This window comes from Vombatus ursinus, unplaced genomic scaffold (assembly GCF_900497805.2).
Source record: "Vombatus ursinus unplaced genomic scaffold, bare-nosed wombat genome assembly UNPS02014786.1, whole genome shotgun sequence".
Lineage (NCBI taxonomy): Eukaryota > Metazoa > Chordata > Mammalia > Diprotodontia > Vombatidae > Vombatus > Vombatus ursinus.
The window spans coordinates 1,778,592-1,798,104 of record NW_020954564.1 but is presented as its reverse complement, the minus strand read 5'-3'; the positions used below and the strand labels follow the sequence as shown (position 1 = coordinate 1,798,104).

The 19,513-nt window shown below is 39.6% G+C and overlaps 1 protein-coding gene across 1 annotated transcript in view; it reads left to right on the top strand.

The window, feature by feature from the left end:
* Positions 1-19,293, top strand: part of LOC114047157 (NSFL1 cofactor p47) — a 36,237-nt gene extending 16,944 nt beyond the window's left edge. Inside the window, exons 7-9 of the mRNA XM_027867927.1 lie at positions 2,215-2,352; positions 15,976-16,140; positions 18,868-19,293. Coding sequence (XP_027723728.1) covers positions 2,215-2,352; positions 15,976-16,140; positions 18,868-19,030 — 466 coding nt within the window. The 3' untranslated portion in view covers positions 19,031-19,293. The remainder of the gene's footprint in view (positions 1-2,214; positions 2,353-15,975; positions 16,141-18,867) is intronic.
* Positions 19,294-19,513: the final 220 nt, after the last annotated feature.

The following is a 19,513-nucleotide window of genomic DNA, read 5'->3' as shown; positions in this document are numbered from 1 at the left end:
GAATCGAGGATGACACGTAGGTTGCAGCCTGAGGGACTAGGAAAATGGTTGTTGCCCTCTACTCTAACAGGGAAGGTAGGAAGGAGGGAGGGTGTGTGAAAAGATGATGAATTCTGTCTTGGGACATGTTTCGTTTAAGATGTCTACTGGACATCTAGTTTAGAATATCTGAAAGGCAGTTGGAGATGCAAGATTAGAGGTCAAAAGAGAGCTTGAGGAGGGATAGGTAGATTTGAGAATTGTCAGCATAGAGATAATGATTAAATCTTTGGGAGTAATGAGATCACCAAGTGAAGTAGTACAGAGGAAGAGAAGAAGAAAGCCCAGGACAAGAACCCTGAGGGACACCTATGGGCATGATCTGAATGAGGATCCAGCAACAGAGACAGAGAAGGGATGGTCAGATAGGGAAGAGGAGAACCAGGAGAGAGTGGTGTCATGAAAACCTAGAGAGAAGAGAATATTAAGGAGAGGCTGTTCAACAACGTCAAAGGCTACAGAGAGGTCAAGAAGAACGAAGATTGAAAGGAAAAGGCTATTAGATTTGGTTATTAAGAGATCATTGATAACTTTGGAGACAGCAGTTTCAGTGGAGTGATGAAATCAGAAGGCAGATAGTAAGGGATTAAGAAGGAAGTGAGAGGGGCAGCTAGGTGGCACAGTGGATAGAGCACCCTGAAGTCAGGAGGACCTGAGTTCAAATCCAGCCTCAGACCAAACACTTGACACTTACTAGCTGTGTCACCCTGGGCAAGTCACTTAACCCCAGTTGCCTTAAAAAAAAGAAGAAGAAGAACGTGAGAGAAGAGAAAGTAGAGGTACCTCTTGTGGCTGGCCTTTTTAAGGAGTTTTGCTACAAAGAGCAGAAGAGACAAAGGATAAAAGTTAGCGGAAATGGAAGGATCAGTTGAGGGGTTTTGGAATGGAGGAGACACAGGTGTGTTTGTAGGCAGTAGGAAATAAGCCAGCGAAGAAGGAGAGATGGAAAATGAAAGAAAGAGTGGAGAGGATAGAGGGGGCAATCTGTTAAAAGAGACAGGTTGGAATAGGATTGCTTGAGCAGAAGAAGGGTTAGCCTTAGTAAGGAGTAAGGCCACTCCATCATGTGAGATGGGGAAAGGAGGAAAAACTGGCAGAAGGTTCTGAATAATAGGATAAGAAGAGGGAGCTCACCATGAATGGCCTCAATTTTTTCTATGTAAGGTCAGGTTTGAGGCAAGGGAAGTGGAGGGAGGAGGAGGGGATGACATGAGAGGTTTGAGGAGGATCTGCTGTGGAAAGTGGGAGAGTGAGTTGATATGGTGGGTATAGAAGAATTGTCTTCCAGCAGTGAGGGCCCAGTTGAGATTATGTAACAAATTTGTAGTAGACCTACTCAGAATAATCGTGTGATTTTTCTCCACCTTCATTCAGCATTTGTGTAGGAGCAAAGGTGACTAATGATGGGAGTGATTCAAAGCTGAGGCTTGGCTGGGTCTAAATGGATGATAAGAGGGGTAAAGATTCATGACAGAAGAACTGTATGGAGTTGAGTTGGTTCACCAAGGAATCAAGATAGGGAAAAGAGAGAGTGACTAGTACAGGGAAGATGGCCTAGGAAAGAAGTCAAGGGTTCAAGAGTTTGGAAGTCATAGTGCAGACCAAGAGTAGGCTTTTGTCAGGGAAGTCAGAGGGAGAGGTGAAAAGCCAATAGATTATGGTCGGGTAAGGGGATTTCAGCACTCTTGAAAATGTGGCACATTTGTGAGTGATGGCAAGATCAAGGGTATGACTATCTTTGTGTGTGGCTGAGGTGGGAAATGAATAGGGGCCTATCAATGACACTGAATCAGCAGAACAACAATTTCTCTTGGACCTTATATAACGCCCCACAAATAGCATTTTTTGTGTGGTATTATATTTTATGATTATCTACATTTTTGTCTTACACCCCTACTTGAGCATAAGATCCATGAGAGCAAGAATTGTCTCTTCTAAATTTTGCATCTCCCCTAGCACCAACTCAACTTTGTTTTGCACACAGTAGATACTGCTTAATGTTTGTTGACTGATTGAATGAAGGAAACAGAGCTGTTATCCTGTAGATTAATCCACACCCTGTAAATACCTTTCACTATTAACTGTATCTCTTCTCCACCTTATATCTGCACTGCCACTGCTAATAACAATTGCTAGCTTCTCCTTTTGAACCTCCCTGTTGCCTTTCTTTTTTAGTGAAGTACCTACAGAGCTACGAAGGTTATCACGTGGGGGACAGGTCAACTTGGACATGGAGGACCATCGAGATGAGGACTTTGTAAAGCCCAAAGGAACCTTCAAAGCATTCACTGGCGAGGGTCAGAAACTGGGCAGGTAAGAAAAGTATCAGCAGAGATAGGAACCATAACCAGTCTTCCATTGGTGACGGTTAGGCTCTCCTTCAAGCATCAAGCAAGCAGTGGTCAAGGCTCACCACATAATGTATTTTGATTGAGTTATAAAATCCTGAAATTGGGTGGGACCCTAAAATTTATATCCTTCAACTCCCTCCTTTCTCCTCCTCTTTTTTTTTTTTTTTTTTTTTTTTTTTTTGGCAATTGGGGTTAGATGACTTGCCCAGGGTGACACAGCTAGTAAGTGTCAAGTGTTTGGTCTGAGGCCGAATTTGAACTCAGGTCCTCCTGACTTCAGGGCTGGTGCTCTATCCACTGCACCACCTAGCTGCCCCTCTCCTCCTCATTTTATAGGTGAGGAAACTGAAACTTAGGCTCCCTGATAGAATATAAGCTCCTTGAGGGCAAAGGCTGTTTAATTTATATCTTTGTAATCCCAGCCTCTAACACAAAGCCTGGTACTTAGAAAATGCTTGATAAATACTTATTATTGATTGACTTATAACTTTCTTGTATAACTTACACCTTTCAGTTATAAAGTCTTATAACTTTCAGTATATCAGCCCACCCCTACAATATTTCTTCATGATTCAAACAAAAGCATTCCTCATGAGAACATAACCAGTTGACATCTTCTTCACCACCCTCTGCAGCCTTCTGAGGTGCACAGGTGGTCAGCAGTAGTTACCGTCAGTGACTTTCATTCTCAATACTTCTACCCCACTGCCTCTTCCCTTTAGCTGTCATCACTCTTTTGTGGAGTTCAGCAGTAGCTCCACATAAGAAAAGGCTTAAGGACCAGAGTAGGTACTGACTTTTCTACTTGTTAACCTTGTAACCCTGAGCAACTCATCTGATCTCTCTGGGCTTCAGTTGACTTCTCTTTAAAATGGTAACTCACGTTTATATAGCACTTTTAAAGTTATGGGGAGGGGCAGGCTCTGCCACAGTTTGTAATTTCTGATACAGAGATGAGGCCTGTGAGTGGGTGTAGGGAGTCAAATGTCTTGGGGTATAATGGACTTTTTTTTTAAAATAACTTCTACATGTCATAGAAGGTTCTTTGCAACTATTAGATTGGGACCTTAAATTGATAAAAGGCATCCAGTAGATGCTAGTTGACTGTCCAGTTTCACAGGACTGCCTGTCATATAGTCCACTCAGCAGTACAAACAGGCAAAAAGTACTGTTCAAAGATGATACACCTAAGTAAATCACTTTGACAGTCATAAATTATAAAGAAAAATGTATGAAGGTTTTTTATTTAAGATTTTATTCTTTCAGAGGCTGACAAAGGTCAGAACCTAGGCATCTTTACCCTTTAGATACCCCTCACCCTTAAAAAAAACCTTTAAGGATTTCATTTCACTGAAACCAGCACTTCAGAAAGTCTATTGCAAAAGCATTCTTTATTTAGAAGTAATTTTTTACTAAGTAGTAAAGTAGGATCATAAAATCATAAATTTAGAGTCAGACCTTGGCTGTCATTGACACCAGCCTTCTCATTTTACAAGTTAGGAAACTGAGGTCTACAGAGATTTAACTTGCCCACAGTCACATAGGTATTAAGTGACAGCTGGTATACCAAACAAGGTCCTCTGACTTTAAATCCAGTATTCCTTCCACTGTACCATACTGCCTTTATATCAACTAGTATGCAGTGAAAAGTCAAGTCAAGCATTTATTAAACTACTAACACTTGAAATCCCAAATATATTCTCCTTCCTGACCTCTTTTTTTAGCCTGTGGTAATAAAATTGGTAGAATTATAGTAGTGATAAGCTTCTAAGTGACTATATGCCAAGCACTGGAGATAAAAAGACAAAGACAGTCCCTATCTTCAAGGAGCTTACGGTCTGCTGGAGGAGACAACATCGGAAAAACTTTAAACAATTATATGCAAACAAGATATATACAAGATAATTGGAGATAATCACAGAGTGAAGTCATTGGCACAGAGAGAGGGGGGCTTTTTTTCAGAAGGTGAGATTTTAGCTGAGATTTGAAGGCAGCCAGGGGTCAGAGATGAGGAGGGAGAGCATTCTGGGCATGGGGGACAGCCATGGAAGACACCTGAAGTTGGGAGGTAACAGCAGCCAAAAAGCCAGGATTGCTGAATTGTAGAGTCTGAGGAAGGGAGTAAAGTGAAAGAAGAGTGGAAAGGTAAGAAGGCTCCAGGGTGTGAAGGAGTCTAAAAGCCAAACAGAGGATTTTATATTTGATCCCAGAGGTGATAGGGAGCTACTGGAGATTATTGAATAGAGGAGATAGCATGGTCAGACCTGCACTTAGAAGTTAGAATTTGCATCGCTTCATCCGTGAGGTGAAGTGAAGTCCATAGTCAATATCATAATAAGGAAGTAAAGAACTTTAAAGCACCAAACTGAATGAGGAGGCTTGGTTTCTAGTCCTCAAACCACACCATCACTGACTTTATCATCTCAGGCAAATCATTCACCTTCTCTGGGCCTCATTTCCCTCTACAAATGAAGGGGTGTGAAAGAGGACTTCATGACTCTTTCCAACCCCATCTACCTTTGCTTCGTCAAGGCCTTTATCTTCTGGTTGTTGGTTGGAATTAGTAGTCTAGGTCCTGTGAGTGCTGTCCAGTTTGTGGAAAGGCCTGCAGTAGTTAACATTTTGTCACCTTTCTCGGGAAAGGACAAGAGCTAGAGAGAGACTTTTTAGTAGGCAGGGTCTTCCTCACCCCCATTCCACTTTGTTTTCACTGCTCATGCTCAATAGCACATTGGTGAGTAGTTAAAGTCAAACAGTACATCCTGTGGCCGTTTGCAGGAGCAGGTGTCATAAATTAGGCCACTTTGGAAATGATGACTCTTTAGACAATTTATGGGCATAGGCTACCAAAAAATACAAGAGGAACACCTTATAATCTATTTGGGGGGCAAGACATATACATGGAACATAGGAAGCAAGATAATATATGAAAGTGCTACATTGTACAATACATAATAATCACAAAAGGAGTTAGAAAAGGATCACACATATCATTGTGAGCTCAGGTCATTAGGAAGAATTTTTGTAGACTTAGAATCTTAGAGCTGAAAGGGCCATTAGAATTTATCTGATCCAAAGCCCCTGCTGCCACAGTCCTCTTTATAGCATCCTTAACAAGTGGTCTTCTAGCCCTTACTTAAAACCTCTTCAACGACAGGCCATTCTGCTGTTTGGTAGCCTTGACTAGTAGGAAGTTTTTCTTACAGAATCATTTTGGTGTAGTAGATTGAGACTCGGGGCCTTGGACTCAGGGGGCCTGGGTTCATGTCCTACTTGTAACAACACATACTAGATATGTGATCCTGGGCATGTCACTTAACTTCTCAAGTGCTTTATGCATGTCTCCAGACTAAGTTACAGAGAAGCTTCCAACCTTCAGCAGCAGAGGGTATGAAGAAGCTCCCTATACAATTGAAGTCACAGGTCCAGTCATTGGACTCTTTGCCTAGTGAGCCAAAATCTGCCTGCCCATAATTTCCATCCATTTTCCCCGTGGAACATACAGAAAAGGTCCAATGCTTCTTAGAGAGGCAGTGTGGTATCATGGAAAGAGTGCTGGACCTGTAGTTGAAACATGTACATTTGACATTGCTTACCCAAATGCCTTGCCTCTCACATAGCTTACTTCATACACTCTACATTCCAACTGAATTGGCTTATTTACTGTTCCTAGAATTCAGAACTCACATTTCCTGCATTTACCTTTTTACAGACTATTCTACATTCCTGGAATACACTCCCTTCTCATCTCTACCTTTTAGGATCCCTAGCTTCCTGTGTGTAGATTAAATTGCATCCTAGTTTTGTGACTTTGGACATACTATTTAACTTCTTAGTTTTCCTATCTGTAAATGGGGATAATACTTATACTTCATATCCCATAGTGTTGTTGTGAAGAAAACATTTTGTAAATCTTAAAGCACTATAGAATTGTGAATTGTGTATCATTCTCTCTTAACAGCCTTTTGCATATTTAAAGACAGATCATGACCCACCTTGAGTCTTCTCTTCTCCAGGCTAAACGCAGATTTGTATAGTACTTTAAGGTTTAAAAATCACTTTCCTCTTAATAACCCTGTGCAGTAAGCAGTATAAATGTTATGGTCCTCACCCTGCAAATGAGGAAAGTGAAACTCAGAGAAGTTAAAAACTTGCCTGTGGTCATATAGCTGATAAGTGTCAGAACTAAGACATTCTTAGTATCTTCTGTGATGTGATGTGATGTGGACAAAGTGCAACCTGTCAGAGTCCCACCTAAAATTTGATGCTTAGAAATAACAGCTCTTCAGATGACATCTGACCAATGCAGAGAACCATAGGACCATCACCCCCCCTCATTCTATACACTTTTGTTGTTCAGTCATGTCTGACTCTTCATGACCCCATTTGGAGTTTTCTTGGCAAAAATGTTGGAGTGGTTTGTCACGTCCTTCTCCAGCTCATTTTACAAATGAGGAAACTGAGGCAAACAGTTAAGTGACTTGCACAGGGTCACACAACTACTAAGTGTCAGGGGCTGGATTTACATTCATGAAGATGAGTTTTCCTGACTGCAGGCCAAGCGCTCTGTCCACTGTGCCATCTGGTTGCACTATTCTACACACTAGACTTCTATTAATGTAACCTAAAATTCAATTTTTGTTTTGACTTTCTTGTCATACTTTTGTTGTTACTGAGCCTGCAAATCAGTTAAAATACCTTGTTCTTCACTTTATTGTGGAGGAGGGACTCCAGTAAATGGAAGAGAGACCAAATCTAGGCAGAAGTAAAGGTTTTGTTCCCCAGTGAGGAAAATGTACAAAAAGGTCTGACTGATCCAGGAAGGTGTTGAAAGAGAGGGGGGTTATATGTTAGGTAAGGTGGGCCCAGCATATAAAGAGTCATGTCTGCTAGTTAGCACCTTTATATAGGATGCCCCAGGGAAGAGATTCTTGAGCAGGAAAGTGACATGATAAAAGTAGTCACTGATCATCTCTGGCTTTCAGTTTCCTCATCTGTAAAAAATTAGGGTATTGGATAAGACAACTTGTTTTAGCTTTTAACATTTTATTTTCCAAGGTCCTTTCCAGCTTTGAGTTTGAGGTTGAGTATACATTGAATGAAAAATGTGTAACCCTTCTTTAATATAAAGAATTGTACCTGTGTTCCAGGAATCACAGAATAATCAGAACATTAAAAAATGAGCTGCCTATTAAAACTTAGGAGAGAAGTTTATTAGCTTGCTGGATGACCACTTGTCAGGGAAACTATAGAGCAGAGAAGGGTCTTGTTCCAATAAAGACTTCAAAGGGCCTTTTCAACTTCAAGATTCTAGGGTTGTGGGTTGCTTATTGATAACATCTCATTGGCAAAAGCGTGGTTCAGGATGAAGCCTTTCAGTTTAGAAGTATGAAACATGACGCTATCCTTTTGGTGATAAAGTACTTTCTTCACAGTGCTGTGAGGTAAGGAGTGCAGACATATTACCATCATTGTACAAATGCAGAAAGTTAGGATGAAAGAGAGGAAATGACTTGTCCATAGTCATACAGCTAAAAAGCATCTGAGCCAGAACTTGACCCTCGTTGGTCTCCTAACTCCCAGTCCAGTGTCCTTTCCACTCTACCACACTGGGAACAGATTTGACTCGTGCTGTGACTTGCTTCATTGACCATCCTCATGCACTACATTGCTCTTTGAAAAACAGCCGTTCTAGAGACACAGTACATGTACCTACACATACCAAGCATGCATTTTGGAAAGTCCTAATAATTTGTTCTCCTCTCTGTTGGGTTTCCCAGTCAAAGGCTTCTTTGTCTTTTGTACTTCTGATGGCTTCACAACAATTATCTTTTGTCTTTTTCTCAAATAAGCCTGATGAAATATGCCTCATTTGGTTTCTATACTACCTCATTCTAACTGTGGGTGCTTTTTCTCTAGATGCAGTCATAGCTTTTATTCCCTCAGAATTAATGAGAACTTAACCAAATATACCCAGAAGGTTTGCTCCCCATTAAAAGGGAGAACTCCATGTGGACTTCTGGTAAAAATAAAATCTCAATATGAGATTGCAGGCTCCAAGTTTACCCTAAGAAGAAGTTACCCACACCGAAGTTTAGACCCTCCATTTAAGAAACTTTCTAAAATTTCTCACCAGTGGTCCCAGATATGCCTTAGTAGCTGAGAAGGAATTGTGAGGTAGTGGCAAGAGCACTAAATTTTGAGTCAGGTACATTAAGATGACTTGGGTTCAAGATGAAAAGATTTTGTGTTGGACTTGAGTAGTAGTAATCTCCTAATGGATCTCCTGCCCACCATTCTATCCTGCAGATGTTTCTAGAGCTAGCATCCTAATGCATCACTGTTTAGGTTATTCTTTGTTCAAGAGGGTTATTCTTTGTTTAGGAGTTCCCATTGTCAAAAAGACTCAAAGCTTTCTTCAACCCTACTCCAACAGTCATAACTTATATTTGTTATTAATTATTGAGCTTTACACTACAACATACAGTAAATATGCCTGTTGTACAGAGTACTGTGATGAATGATGGGAGATTAGATAAGAGAAGGTCCATAACCTCTAAGACATTATAGTGCAGCCTAATGGATTGAGAGGCAGACTTGAAGTCAAGAAAACGTGGGTTCCTACCCTACCTCTGATACTGGATGGGCAGGCATCTCTGATCCTCAGTCTCTTCATCTGTTAAATGTGGATAACAATACCTGTTAACACCTACCTCATAGGGTTGTGACATTAGTTCATGTTTGCACTTTGAAATCTTTAAAGCACTTTATAGATTCCAGTAGTAAATAGGAGCAGTAGGGTAAGGCACCAATACAGGTAACTAGTAGATAATATTATAAGTACATTGAAACAAAGATAAACCTTACCTCTCTAGCTTTATCTCCCATTGTTCCTCTATATAAACCCAACCAAAGCAAAGTGTTTTGTGAGGTCTTCAGATTAAAGCTTTAAACCAAAGGAATCAGAGAAGGTTTCACAGAAACAGAATCACAGCTAAGTGTTGGAAAGGACTCCAAAGGCCATTTAGCTCAACTGGTTCCTGATTAGGAACTCTCTCTCTCAAAAATTGCTGATAAATGGTCATTCAGCCTTTGCTTGAAAACTTCTAGTAAGGGGAAACTTATTAATTCCTGAGGCAGCACATTCTGCAGTTCTAATTGTTAGGAAGCCACCTCTGAGAACCTTACACCCATACTTCCTAGTCCTGCCCTCTGGAGTCAAGTAGAACAAGTCTAGACTTTTCCACAAGACAGCTTTTCATATACTTGAAGACAACTCTTGTGTTCCCCCTAAGTTTTCTTTTCTTCAGGATAAAGATTCCTTGTTCATTCAACCTACTTTTGTATGCTATAGTATCTAGTTCCATCACTATTCTGAATCCTCCTCTAAATACAGTCTAGCTTTTTGATTGGATCAGTATGCTTCTTGAAACGTGCCTAGAACTAAGCATGTTAATATTGCAGTGTGCTCTGACCGGGAAGAAATGCAATGGGACCTTTACTTCCCTCATTCTGGACACTCAGCTTAAGAGTGCATTACATTTTTGGTTTGTTTTGGCAGGGAGGTGAGAGGGGGAGATAACTGGCTGACATTGGTGAGGGACATCTAGGTGGTACAGTGAGTAGAGCACCTGGACTGGAGTTGGGAAGACTGAGTTCAAATTTAGCCTCAGACACTTACAAGTTGTGTGACCCTGGGCAAGTCACTTCACTCTGTTTGCCTCAGTTTCTTCAGCTGTCAAATGACCTGGAGAAGGAAATGGCAAACCACTCCAGTATCTTTGCCAAGAAAATCCCTAAAAGGGGTCACAAAGAGTCTGACACAGTTGGAACAACTGAACAATATTGGCTGCCAGTATTACACTGTCGATTCATGTTAAACTCGAAATACAAGATGATTTTCATAGGAGCTGCTTTCTAGCCAAGATGGCTCTTAATGGGGAAGTATCTCCATCTCATGCTTATAAAACTGATACTTTGCTGAAAATTTGGAACTCAAAATCTTGTGGAAGTAAATGTTGAAAACTAAAAATAAATAAATTTAAAATTAAAACTGGTACTTTGAACCCAGCTATGTAGCTTTAAATTTATCCTTATTAAATATCCCCCTGTTGTATTTTACCTTATTGAGCTCTTTTTTAGATACTGTCATCCATCATGTAGGCTGTGTCTCAGTTTTGTGTCAGTCATCTGCTGATTTAATAAGAGTGCCATCTAGGACCCAGTTCAGGTCATTGATAAGCATGTTAATATAAACATGATACTGGTAAGCAACCCCTGTGGAGATGCAACCTGGCAACTGCTCCTACAGGTGCTACAGCCACATCTATTAAAGACACAGAAAAGGAGTTCTTACCACCAAAGTCCTTAGCACTGTGAAATAGTTCAAAATCAGAAACTGATAGGATTTTATCAGTAGAAAAGACATTAAAGAAGACGCATTACCATCTGCTTTGCTGCTGTACCCTGAGTACCATGAGATGTTTCCATCCGATTTGCTGCAGAAACCTTGATGTGTGTTATCTCCTCCATTAGAATTCAGAGCTCATTAGGATTAGAGCTACTTGAGAGCAGAGACTTGTCTTTTTTATGTGTATCTTCAATGATATACATATAGTAAGTGTTTAACAAATGTGTTATTCATTCATTCATGTTAAACAGCACAATCCCTAGAACAACTCCACTCAACTAGAATAGTTTTATCCATTATCATTTCCAATCCATTATCATCATGTCACACAATGTAAACAGTGGTCCTATGTCATCTCTTATCTTCCTTTGAAGCCTGGGTAATTAATTATCAGTCCTCTGGTGTCACAATTGGTCATTGCATTGATCAGTTCCTAAGTCATTCAGAGTTGTTTGTCTTTATAGTGTTAGTTATTTTTCTCCTGGTTCTGCCCACTTCCAAAAGTATCAGTTCATACAAGTTTTCCCAGGTTTCTCTGAAACCATTCTCTTCATCATTTCTTACAGTATACAGAGTATCCCCTTCCTCTCAAACATAGGTCTTATTATTGTTCTTAGAATCTGTAAGCCTCATTCATTCTGAGTTTTAACATGATCCTTACAGCAGTCTTAACAGACTGCTACTCTTTTGTGTTCATCCTTTTACTTAATCATTCCTATCTTCTGTTTATGTCTCTTTAAAATATCAGTTGGTCATTGAGTTCCCTATGTTTCCTTCTGTCTCTTGACCACTCTCCTTTTTCTTCCTCATTGGCATAGTTTTTGTTTGTGTCTTAAGAATTTACTTCTTGAGAGCTTACCATTTGACTTGGGCTATAGAATTTTAGATCATAAGATTCCACCTATCCCATCTCTGAATCCTTTGAAATCTGCCCCCCTAAAATCTAGGATGCATGTGAAACTATACCCAGCTTTCTTCTGTTTCTCTGTCATGAATTCTTAAAATGGAATAGCCACCTTTCTCCAAGTATTTGCATTATTTGCACTTCAGGAACCAGTTCCACTTTGATGATCAGAAAAACATTGTTGATTTCACATTCTGAAGAATGAAATTTTCATTAAACCAAGTCAGGAATTTTATCAGTTGCTCTGATTTTAGTGCAGAACATTTCAAACAGATGTTTTTATAATGGAAGGCCTCCATCACTATTAACCATCTTATGCCTTCATGCTGGGTTTGTTATGTGTTTCCTGAATAAAAATAGTTTGTTTCCTCATTCTGTACAGTTCTTCTGTAATGGACTCCCCCTGCGTCATTTCTTTTTTTCCCTTTGATCCTCAGCCAAATTCTGTCTACCATGCTTCCCAGGTTTCTATGTTTCCTCATATTTCTTTTTGATACTTAATGCTACTCCACTGCTCTTGTGTCCTTTTAATCTCTTCCTTTTTAATAAAATATAACCTTCCATTGCTATTGTCATGGGTTCTATCTTACTAAGTTTCAGTGATGATACTTGTGAGATTGAAATTACTTCCTTTAAGATCTCTAGTCAACCTTTTTATTACCTATATTTTGTGCATTTGTATATAGATGTCTGAAGCAACAGGTTTTTTATTGGCTTTTCTTGAATATTATCTTCTAAATACTCTTATTACTGGTCCTCCCTCCTACTATTTTTCTGTGTGACATATGGCCTTCTAGTTAGAGTACTTTTCTCTCTCTTTTCAGTTTAAAACCATCTTGATCAGATTCTCAAGAATCTGAGTACTTTTTAGTAGCCATCATTAGATCTTTTGATTAGATTTATCCCTGACCAAGAAGAGTCCATCATTCTTAATTTTAAACTGTATTCAAGAAATTCCCATCCTAATCTCATATATCATCTTCTTAAGCAGCCATTCATTTCCCAAGTCTTCCTTTCTCTTCTGAAATCCCTGTCTTCTCTTGATTGCAATGATGAAAATACAATGACCTTAGTAGATCTCTTGCCCAGGACTTCCAATTCAAAATGTCTAAGAGGCAACGAGAGATGCAAAATTTGAACTCGAGTGAGAGCTAGGATTAGCTAAATAGATATGAGAATCGTCTGCTTTGAGGTGATAATTGAACGCATTGGGTCTGATAAGATTACCAAAGGAGAGAGCACATAGAGAAAAGAGAACTGTAGACCTTTAATTTCTGGCGGGTCAACATATAGTTACATCGGTAGGGAAGCACTGAGTCACTGCTACTTGTCTCTTCTTCCTCTAAGCATTATTGTATATCCTTGCCTGGTATGGCCAGATTCCCACTTTAATGGAAGATTCTCATACCTGTTAATGTAGCTCCAAGTGTTTAGTGGTCATTCTTCCCTTCCTTTTTTCTGTTACATTCTTCTAACCCTTCATCCTCCTGAAACAACTTGTGATTTCGTTCTGCCTCTTCAGATCCTTTTTCTTCTTGAAACATTTATTCTCTTCCTTCAAGGAACACTTCCTTTTCCAGAGAAGTGAGACATTTCTTTAGCCATTTACTTTCTCTTCTGTGAGGGAGATCCACCTGCATTTTGGGTACATATTGTGGTTATTTGGCACTGTCAGAAACATTCTGGCTTCCCACTTTTTTTCTTTTTCTTTTTTTCTTTTTACCTTTTCTTAATAAGATGCTGACATGCTCAGACGCCTTTCTTTGGCAGTTGACAGACAGCTGCCAGTCTCTAACGTGAGTGGAGGCTATCCTCAGCTGTCGTAGAAAACTAGGCATTTGAACTGGACTTTACTGGCTGGGTGTGTGTGTGCGTGTATACAACAGTTGAGGAGGGGATAGGCATTCCAGAGATAGGGAACAGCATGAGCCAAAGCAAGGAGTCATGAGAACATAGTGCATATTTGGTGAGGGGGCAGAGGAAAAGAGCCCAGTTTCATTGTGGTATGAAGTGCATGGAGGTATATAATATGAGGTAAAGCTGGAAAGATTTAGAGTATTGATACATTTTGGAAGGTCTTGAATTCCAGACAAAGGTTTTTAAGCAAATGAGTCATATGTCCAAATCCTGAGAATGATTATTCTGATAGTGGTGTGATATATAAATTGTACTTAGGACTGGGAAGGAGCAGAGTAGACGTGGGAAGATCTATAAGGAGACTCTTGTATAGTCTAAGCACATGGTAATGAAGGCCTGTATTAGGTTGATGGTAGTGGGAATAGAGAAGAGTAAAGACATGCAAGAGGTGTTACAGAATTGGAATCAGTAGAACTTGGTAACTTTATATGAGAAGTAAGGAAGAAGTCTAAGGTAACTTAAAGGTTGTTAACATGAGAGATTAGGTAAATTGTGTAGAAGCACAGACAAAAATAGTAATTAAAGGAGGAGCAAGTTTAGGAAAAATGATAATGAGCTCAATTCAAACAAAGTCCTTTATCACAACTCTGAGAAATAGGTAGTATATCTTTTTTAACTTTTTAAAATTAAATTAATTTTTCCAGTTAACAGAAATTTATTTTCCCTCCCCTTTTTCTCATTGAAAAGAAAAATAAAACTCATGTAACAAATATGTAAAATCAAGCAAAACAAATTTCCAGAGTAACTATGTCAAAAAATAGGTGTTTTATTCTCCGCCCCAAGCCCCATCACCTTTGTCAGGATATGGGTAGCTTGCATCATTTATTATCAGTCCTCTGGTATTGTTGTTGGTCATTGCCTTGATTAGTTAAGTCTTTAAAGGTTGTTTGTTTTTACAATGTTATTGTTATTATTTAATTGTTCTCCTAGTTCTACTCACTTCCCTGTGTATCATTTCATGAAAGTCTTCCCATATTTCTCTGGAATTGTCCCATTCCTCATTGCTCAGGGCACAATAGTATTCCATTACATCAATATACCATAATTTGTTCAGTCATTCACCAATTGAGTGGCGGCACGCCTTAGTTCTTTGCCATTCTACATTCTCATCCCTGGCCTAGAACTGATGTAGAAATTGAGGCACAAAGAAGGTAAGTGAAATGCACAAGATCACACAGCTACTGAGCAGTAGAGCAGGAATTCAGACCATAGTCTTCTGACTCCACAGTCAGTGCCCTTTTTACTACCATCAACCTCTTTAACTTTATCTTGTGTTACTCTCTTGTTTTCCGGCTACTCCATCATCTGTTCCAACCAGGTCTTTTTTTTACCAATCTTGTCTGGTTATGTGTTCAGCTCTATACTTGTGTTTATGCTTTATCTTCCCAGCTAGACTCTTAAGGTCCTTGGAGGCAGCAGTTATGTGTATGTATCTCTTTTATCCTCTAGTAACTTTGACACGCTAGCCATTCAAGAAATATTTGTGATTTGATTCAAAACTTTAGTATCTAAGTATCCTGTCCTCCACGTTTCTGGGCAGACTCAAGTTTGAGTCTCCATTCTGTCACTTACTAGCTAACCTGGAGCAAGTCATTTAATCTTCTTGTTCTCAGTTTCCCTGACTTTAAAATGAGGATAATAAAAGATTTTCAGCATATTGTGGTGTTGTTTTGAGGATCAAATGAGGTGTGTGTATATGAAGTATTTTATAACCAAAATGTGCTGTTTTGTTATTAGTGCTCAAAATGGTCTGTGATTTCATTGATCTGGACATTCCCTGCAGCAGTGCAGATCACAGTCCATCCATACATTCCCATCCTATATGACTTTTAATTGTGCTTTAAGTGGGTCACAGAGATTCCATCCAATCCATTTCCCTGAGGATATTTGTTGAAGCCTATTCATACCTACCATCACCTCTTCATTGCTTTGTGTGGGATATTCATTTTTAATTCCTCAGAGACTATAGTGTTCCATTACTTACAGCCATGCAACTCATATTTGTAATTATGGTCATTAGTAATCATAACAATTATTCAAGGTAAGCACAGAAGCTAAGTTGCCAAGCAAATTAGCATGAACTCTAGACCCAAAAGAAATAAGATTAGAAATTTAAAGAGAAATTAAATGACAAACAGGAATTCAGAAATGGAGTGCTAACGTGACCTACAGCTTAGGGATATTAGTTACTTAGACCTCCATTATCTGGGTCATTGTGAAAACACTGAAAAACTACAGGAAAGAAAACATCTCTGTAGAGTTGGTGCACAGCTTTGATAATAATTAAAAGTGTATTATGATTCCAAAATGTGAATGTTTCTGTTAATGGTCCTGACACCTTTCTCCTTCCTCAGCACTACCCCCCAGCTATTGAACACAAGCTCTCCAGCCCAGCAGGCAGAAAATGAAGCCAAAGCCAGTTCCTCCATTGCAATTGATGAGTCAGAGCCCACGACCAATATTCAAATCCGGCTCGCTGATGGCGGGAGACTGGTACAGAAGTTTAACCACCGTCACAGGTAAAGTAGTAGTCTTCCTTACCCAGAAATTGCCTTTGAGAGTGGAAACTACTTCTTTTTTTTTTCCTTTTTCTTTTGTCTTTTAATTTTATTTTCAGTTCCAAATTTTCTCCCTCCCTCTAGTTCCTGCCCCACCAATTGAGAAGATAAGAAATATGATACCCATTATACATATGAAATCATAGAAAATTTATTTCCACATTAGCTTTGTTGAGAGGGGGAAAAAAAAACAAGAAAAATAAAGACAAAATAATGCTTCCCTGCACTCAGAGTTCATCAGTTCTCTCTCTGTAGGTGGATGGCATTTTTAATCATGAGTCCTTTGGAATTGTCATGGATCATTTTATTGCTCAGAGTAGTTAAGTATCACAACTGATCATCATTACTGTTACTATGTACAGTATTCTTCTGATTCTACTCACTTCACTTTGCTTCAGCCTGTACAAGTCTTCTCAGGTTTTTCTGAAACCATCCCCTTTATTATTTCTTATAGCACAATACTATTCCATTATAATCATATGCTATAATTTATTCAGCCATTCCCCAATTCGTCCCCTCAGTTTCTTTGCCATACAAAAAGAGCTGCTGTAAATATTTTGGTACCACTTGTAATGGACTCAGACAGTCATCCCAGTTCATTGACAGAGTTTGTATAGAAGGAGATGCCGGTCAGTCTGGTCATTCCAGCCTCAAGACAAGGGGATAAGTTAAATGACCTCATTTGGCCTCTTATTTCCTCAGATCTTGGGAACATTTCAACTCTAGGAAAAGGTATCTATGAATGTTGCCCTTCCTTTATGAACTAGAACTATTGAATCTCTGTTCAACCTGTGCTTTATGCACAGACATGTAAAAATTTTTTCTGTGGACAAAAAAGAATGTGTTCGCTCTGAGGATTTTATTTTCTTAAGCTTTAAAGATCTGAACACATCAAGCATATAACTACCAGTAGCAGTAGAATGTCTTTATATGTGAGTTGAGTCAACAGACAGTTGTTAAGTACCTGCTCTGCTAAGGGCTAGAGAGTCCGTGAAAGGCAAAAGCAGTCCCTGCTCTCAAGGAGCTCACAGTTTAAGGGGGAAGATAACATGCAGAGAGCTACATACAGACAAGTTACATACAAGCTATCGGAGGTCATCTCAGAGGGAACGCACTTGATATCTTAACTGTAATCCTGCTGTCTGCCTTTCACATATGAGAACACTAAAAAGAGAGCTAGGACACCTGGATTCTAATTCTAGTTCTGACACTTTGTGAGTTATATTACATCGGGCAAGTCATTTTCTCCCCTCTGAGCCTCAATTTCCTCTTCTCTAAAGATATATTTTAAAGCCTTCTCTGCTGCCCTCAACAGGATTGTTTCAAGGTTCAAATGAGATAATTTATGGAAAGCACTTTATAACTATAAAGCATTATAGAAATACCAAGTTGTTATTACTGTCATTATTTTCCCTTCCCTGAGGTTCCACAACTCATATTTCTTTACCTTCACAATATCTGTAGAACTGTTGCCTCAGTTTATCTGGGAATAGTTACTAGTTTTTGTAATACTTTCCAATCTGAACACTTTCATGGCTCGATATCTCCCTAGATATAGCATTGATTTTTGGCTCTGAAGACACCTAGGAAAACCAGAACAATGACTGAATTCTGCCTTTGGAAATGTTGTATATCATCAAGATGTTAACCTTAACAGTACCAGCTCATGTGTTTTCTGTCTGTGATCATAGCACCATAAGGACATTTGAGCTGGGAGTACAGAAAATTTGTAGTCACAGAGTTTAGAGCGGAAGCAGTGTTAAGGTCAGCGAGTCCTACAGGCTCCTTCTTTTTCCAAAGAGGAAACTTAAGAGAGATTTTGTTCCCACCATTCAGCTTTATTGAATGCAAACTGTCATTTTCCTTGAGAAAGTTTTCAGTCTTTCTTTCATTTTGAACCATCATCCTCAGGTCAAAGGAACAGAAATTGCTTCACGTTGTGGGGTTCTTAGACTTCCCTCTAGTCCCACAGGACCTTGCCACTATTCCCACTAAACCTGAAGTTACCTTCCTACTAATAGCATATCTTAACTTTATGTATCTGGGCCAACCACATGAAGAAAAAAGGATTGTATTGGAAAGCGTTTTGCATTTAAAGTTGTGTCCATGTGACCTTCATCAGGTCACTTCAACCCTCTGAGATGATACTTATATCACCTACTTCACAGAATTGTGAAGGAAATGGCCTGGTGCCCATGTACCATGTTCTTCTGTAAAGTCAAAATATTTTATGTCATGGGGGAGAGGAAAAGAGAGGGTAAGATTTACAACCACCAAGGTGTCCTTTGAGCACTTGTCAGGCAGGGAACGTGAGACATTATAGAGCACTGGCCTGCATCATGGTTTCAGTTCTGCCACTAACTCATTATGTGACATGGAGCACATAATGCTTAGCCTCTGTTCCCTCTTTCAGGGTCCTTCCCAGGTCTTAAACTCTGATTCCATGGCTAGAAAAGCTGAAGGACACTTCTGACCCTAATATTCTGTAGTTTTTTAAATTCAAAAGTTGCTGTCCATGATAGTATTCATAGGTGATGGCCTCGTGTGCCCTCCCCATTTTCAGGCAGTAACATTGGTGGGAGGAGCCTGGGAAATGTGGTCAAAGGGTCTCTCCATTCTTTTACTGCCTCCCTTGCAGCATCAGAAAGTGTACCAGCATGACATTCTTGTTTTTCTTTCTTGTACCAGGATCAGAGATATCCGGCTTTTCATTGTCGACGCCCGGCCAGCGATGGCAGCCATGAGCTTTGTCCTTATGACCACCTTTCCCAACAAAGAGCTGGCTGATGAGAGCCAGACCTTGAAGGAGGCCAACCTGCTCAACGCTGTCATTGTCCAGCGGTTAATATAACACCTGCCCTCTCCCCCATTGCCCTACACACACACTCTCTCTTTTTCCTCTTGTTTCTGTCCACAGCTGTCTGCTGCACGCATGCGTCACTCTGCCCTATGTGCGCACAGTGCAGCACAGTGTCACGTCTCCCCATAGCTCTGGGTTCTTAGATCTCAGTTGGACATTTTGTTTTATCTTTAGTTGCATTTACTGGGTTTTTGTGATGATCAGTGAACTTTAAAAAAAAAATTAATAAAAACAAACAAAAAAATTTGAAAGAATATCACCAGCCTGTTGTGGGAAAAACTTTTCCCATTGAAATAGGTTTCATTTACTTTAAGATTACACAGTTCCATTTCAGAAGGGAAAGTGAGTCTTGTGCTGCATGGAAATTTTTGTCTCTGACATAGTATGTCTTTTCCTCCACTGTTCTTATTATAGTAAGATTTTCCATCATCAGTCAGTCAACAAGCATGTATTAAGTGCCTACTATGTCCTTGA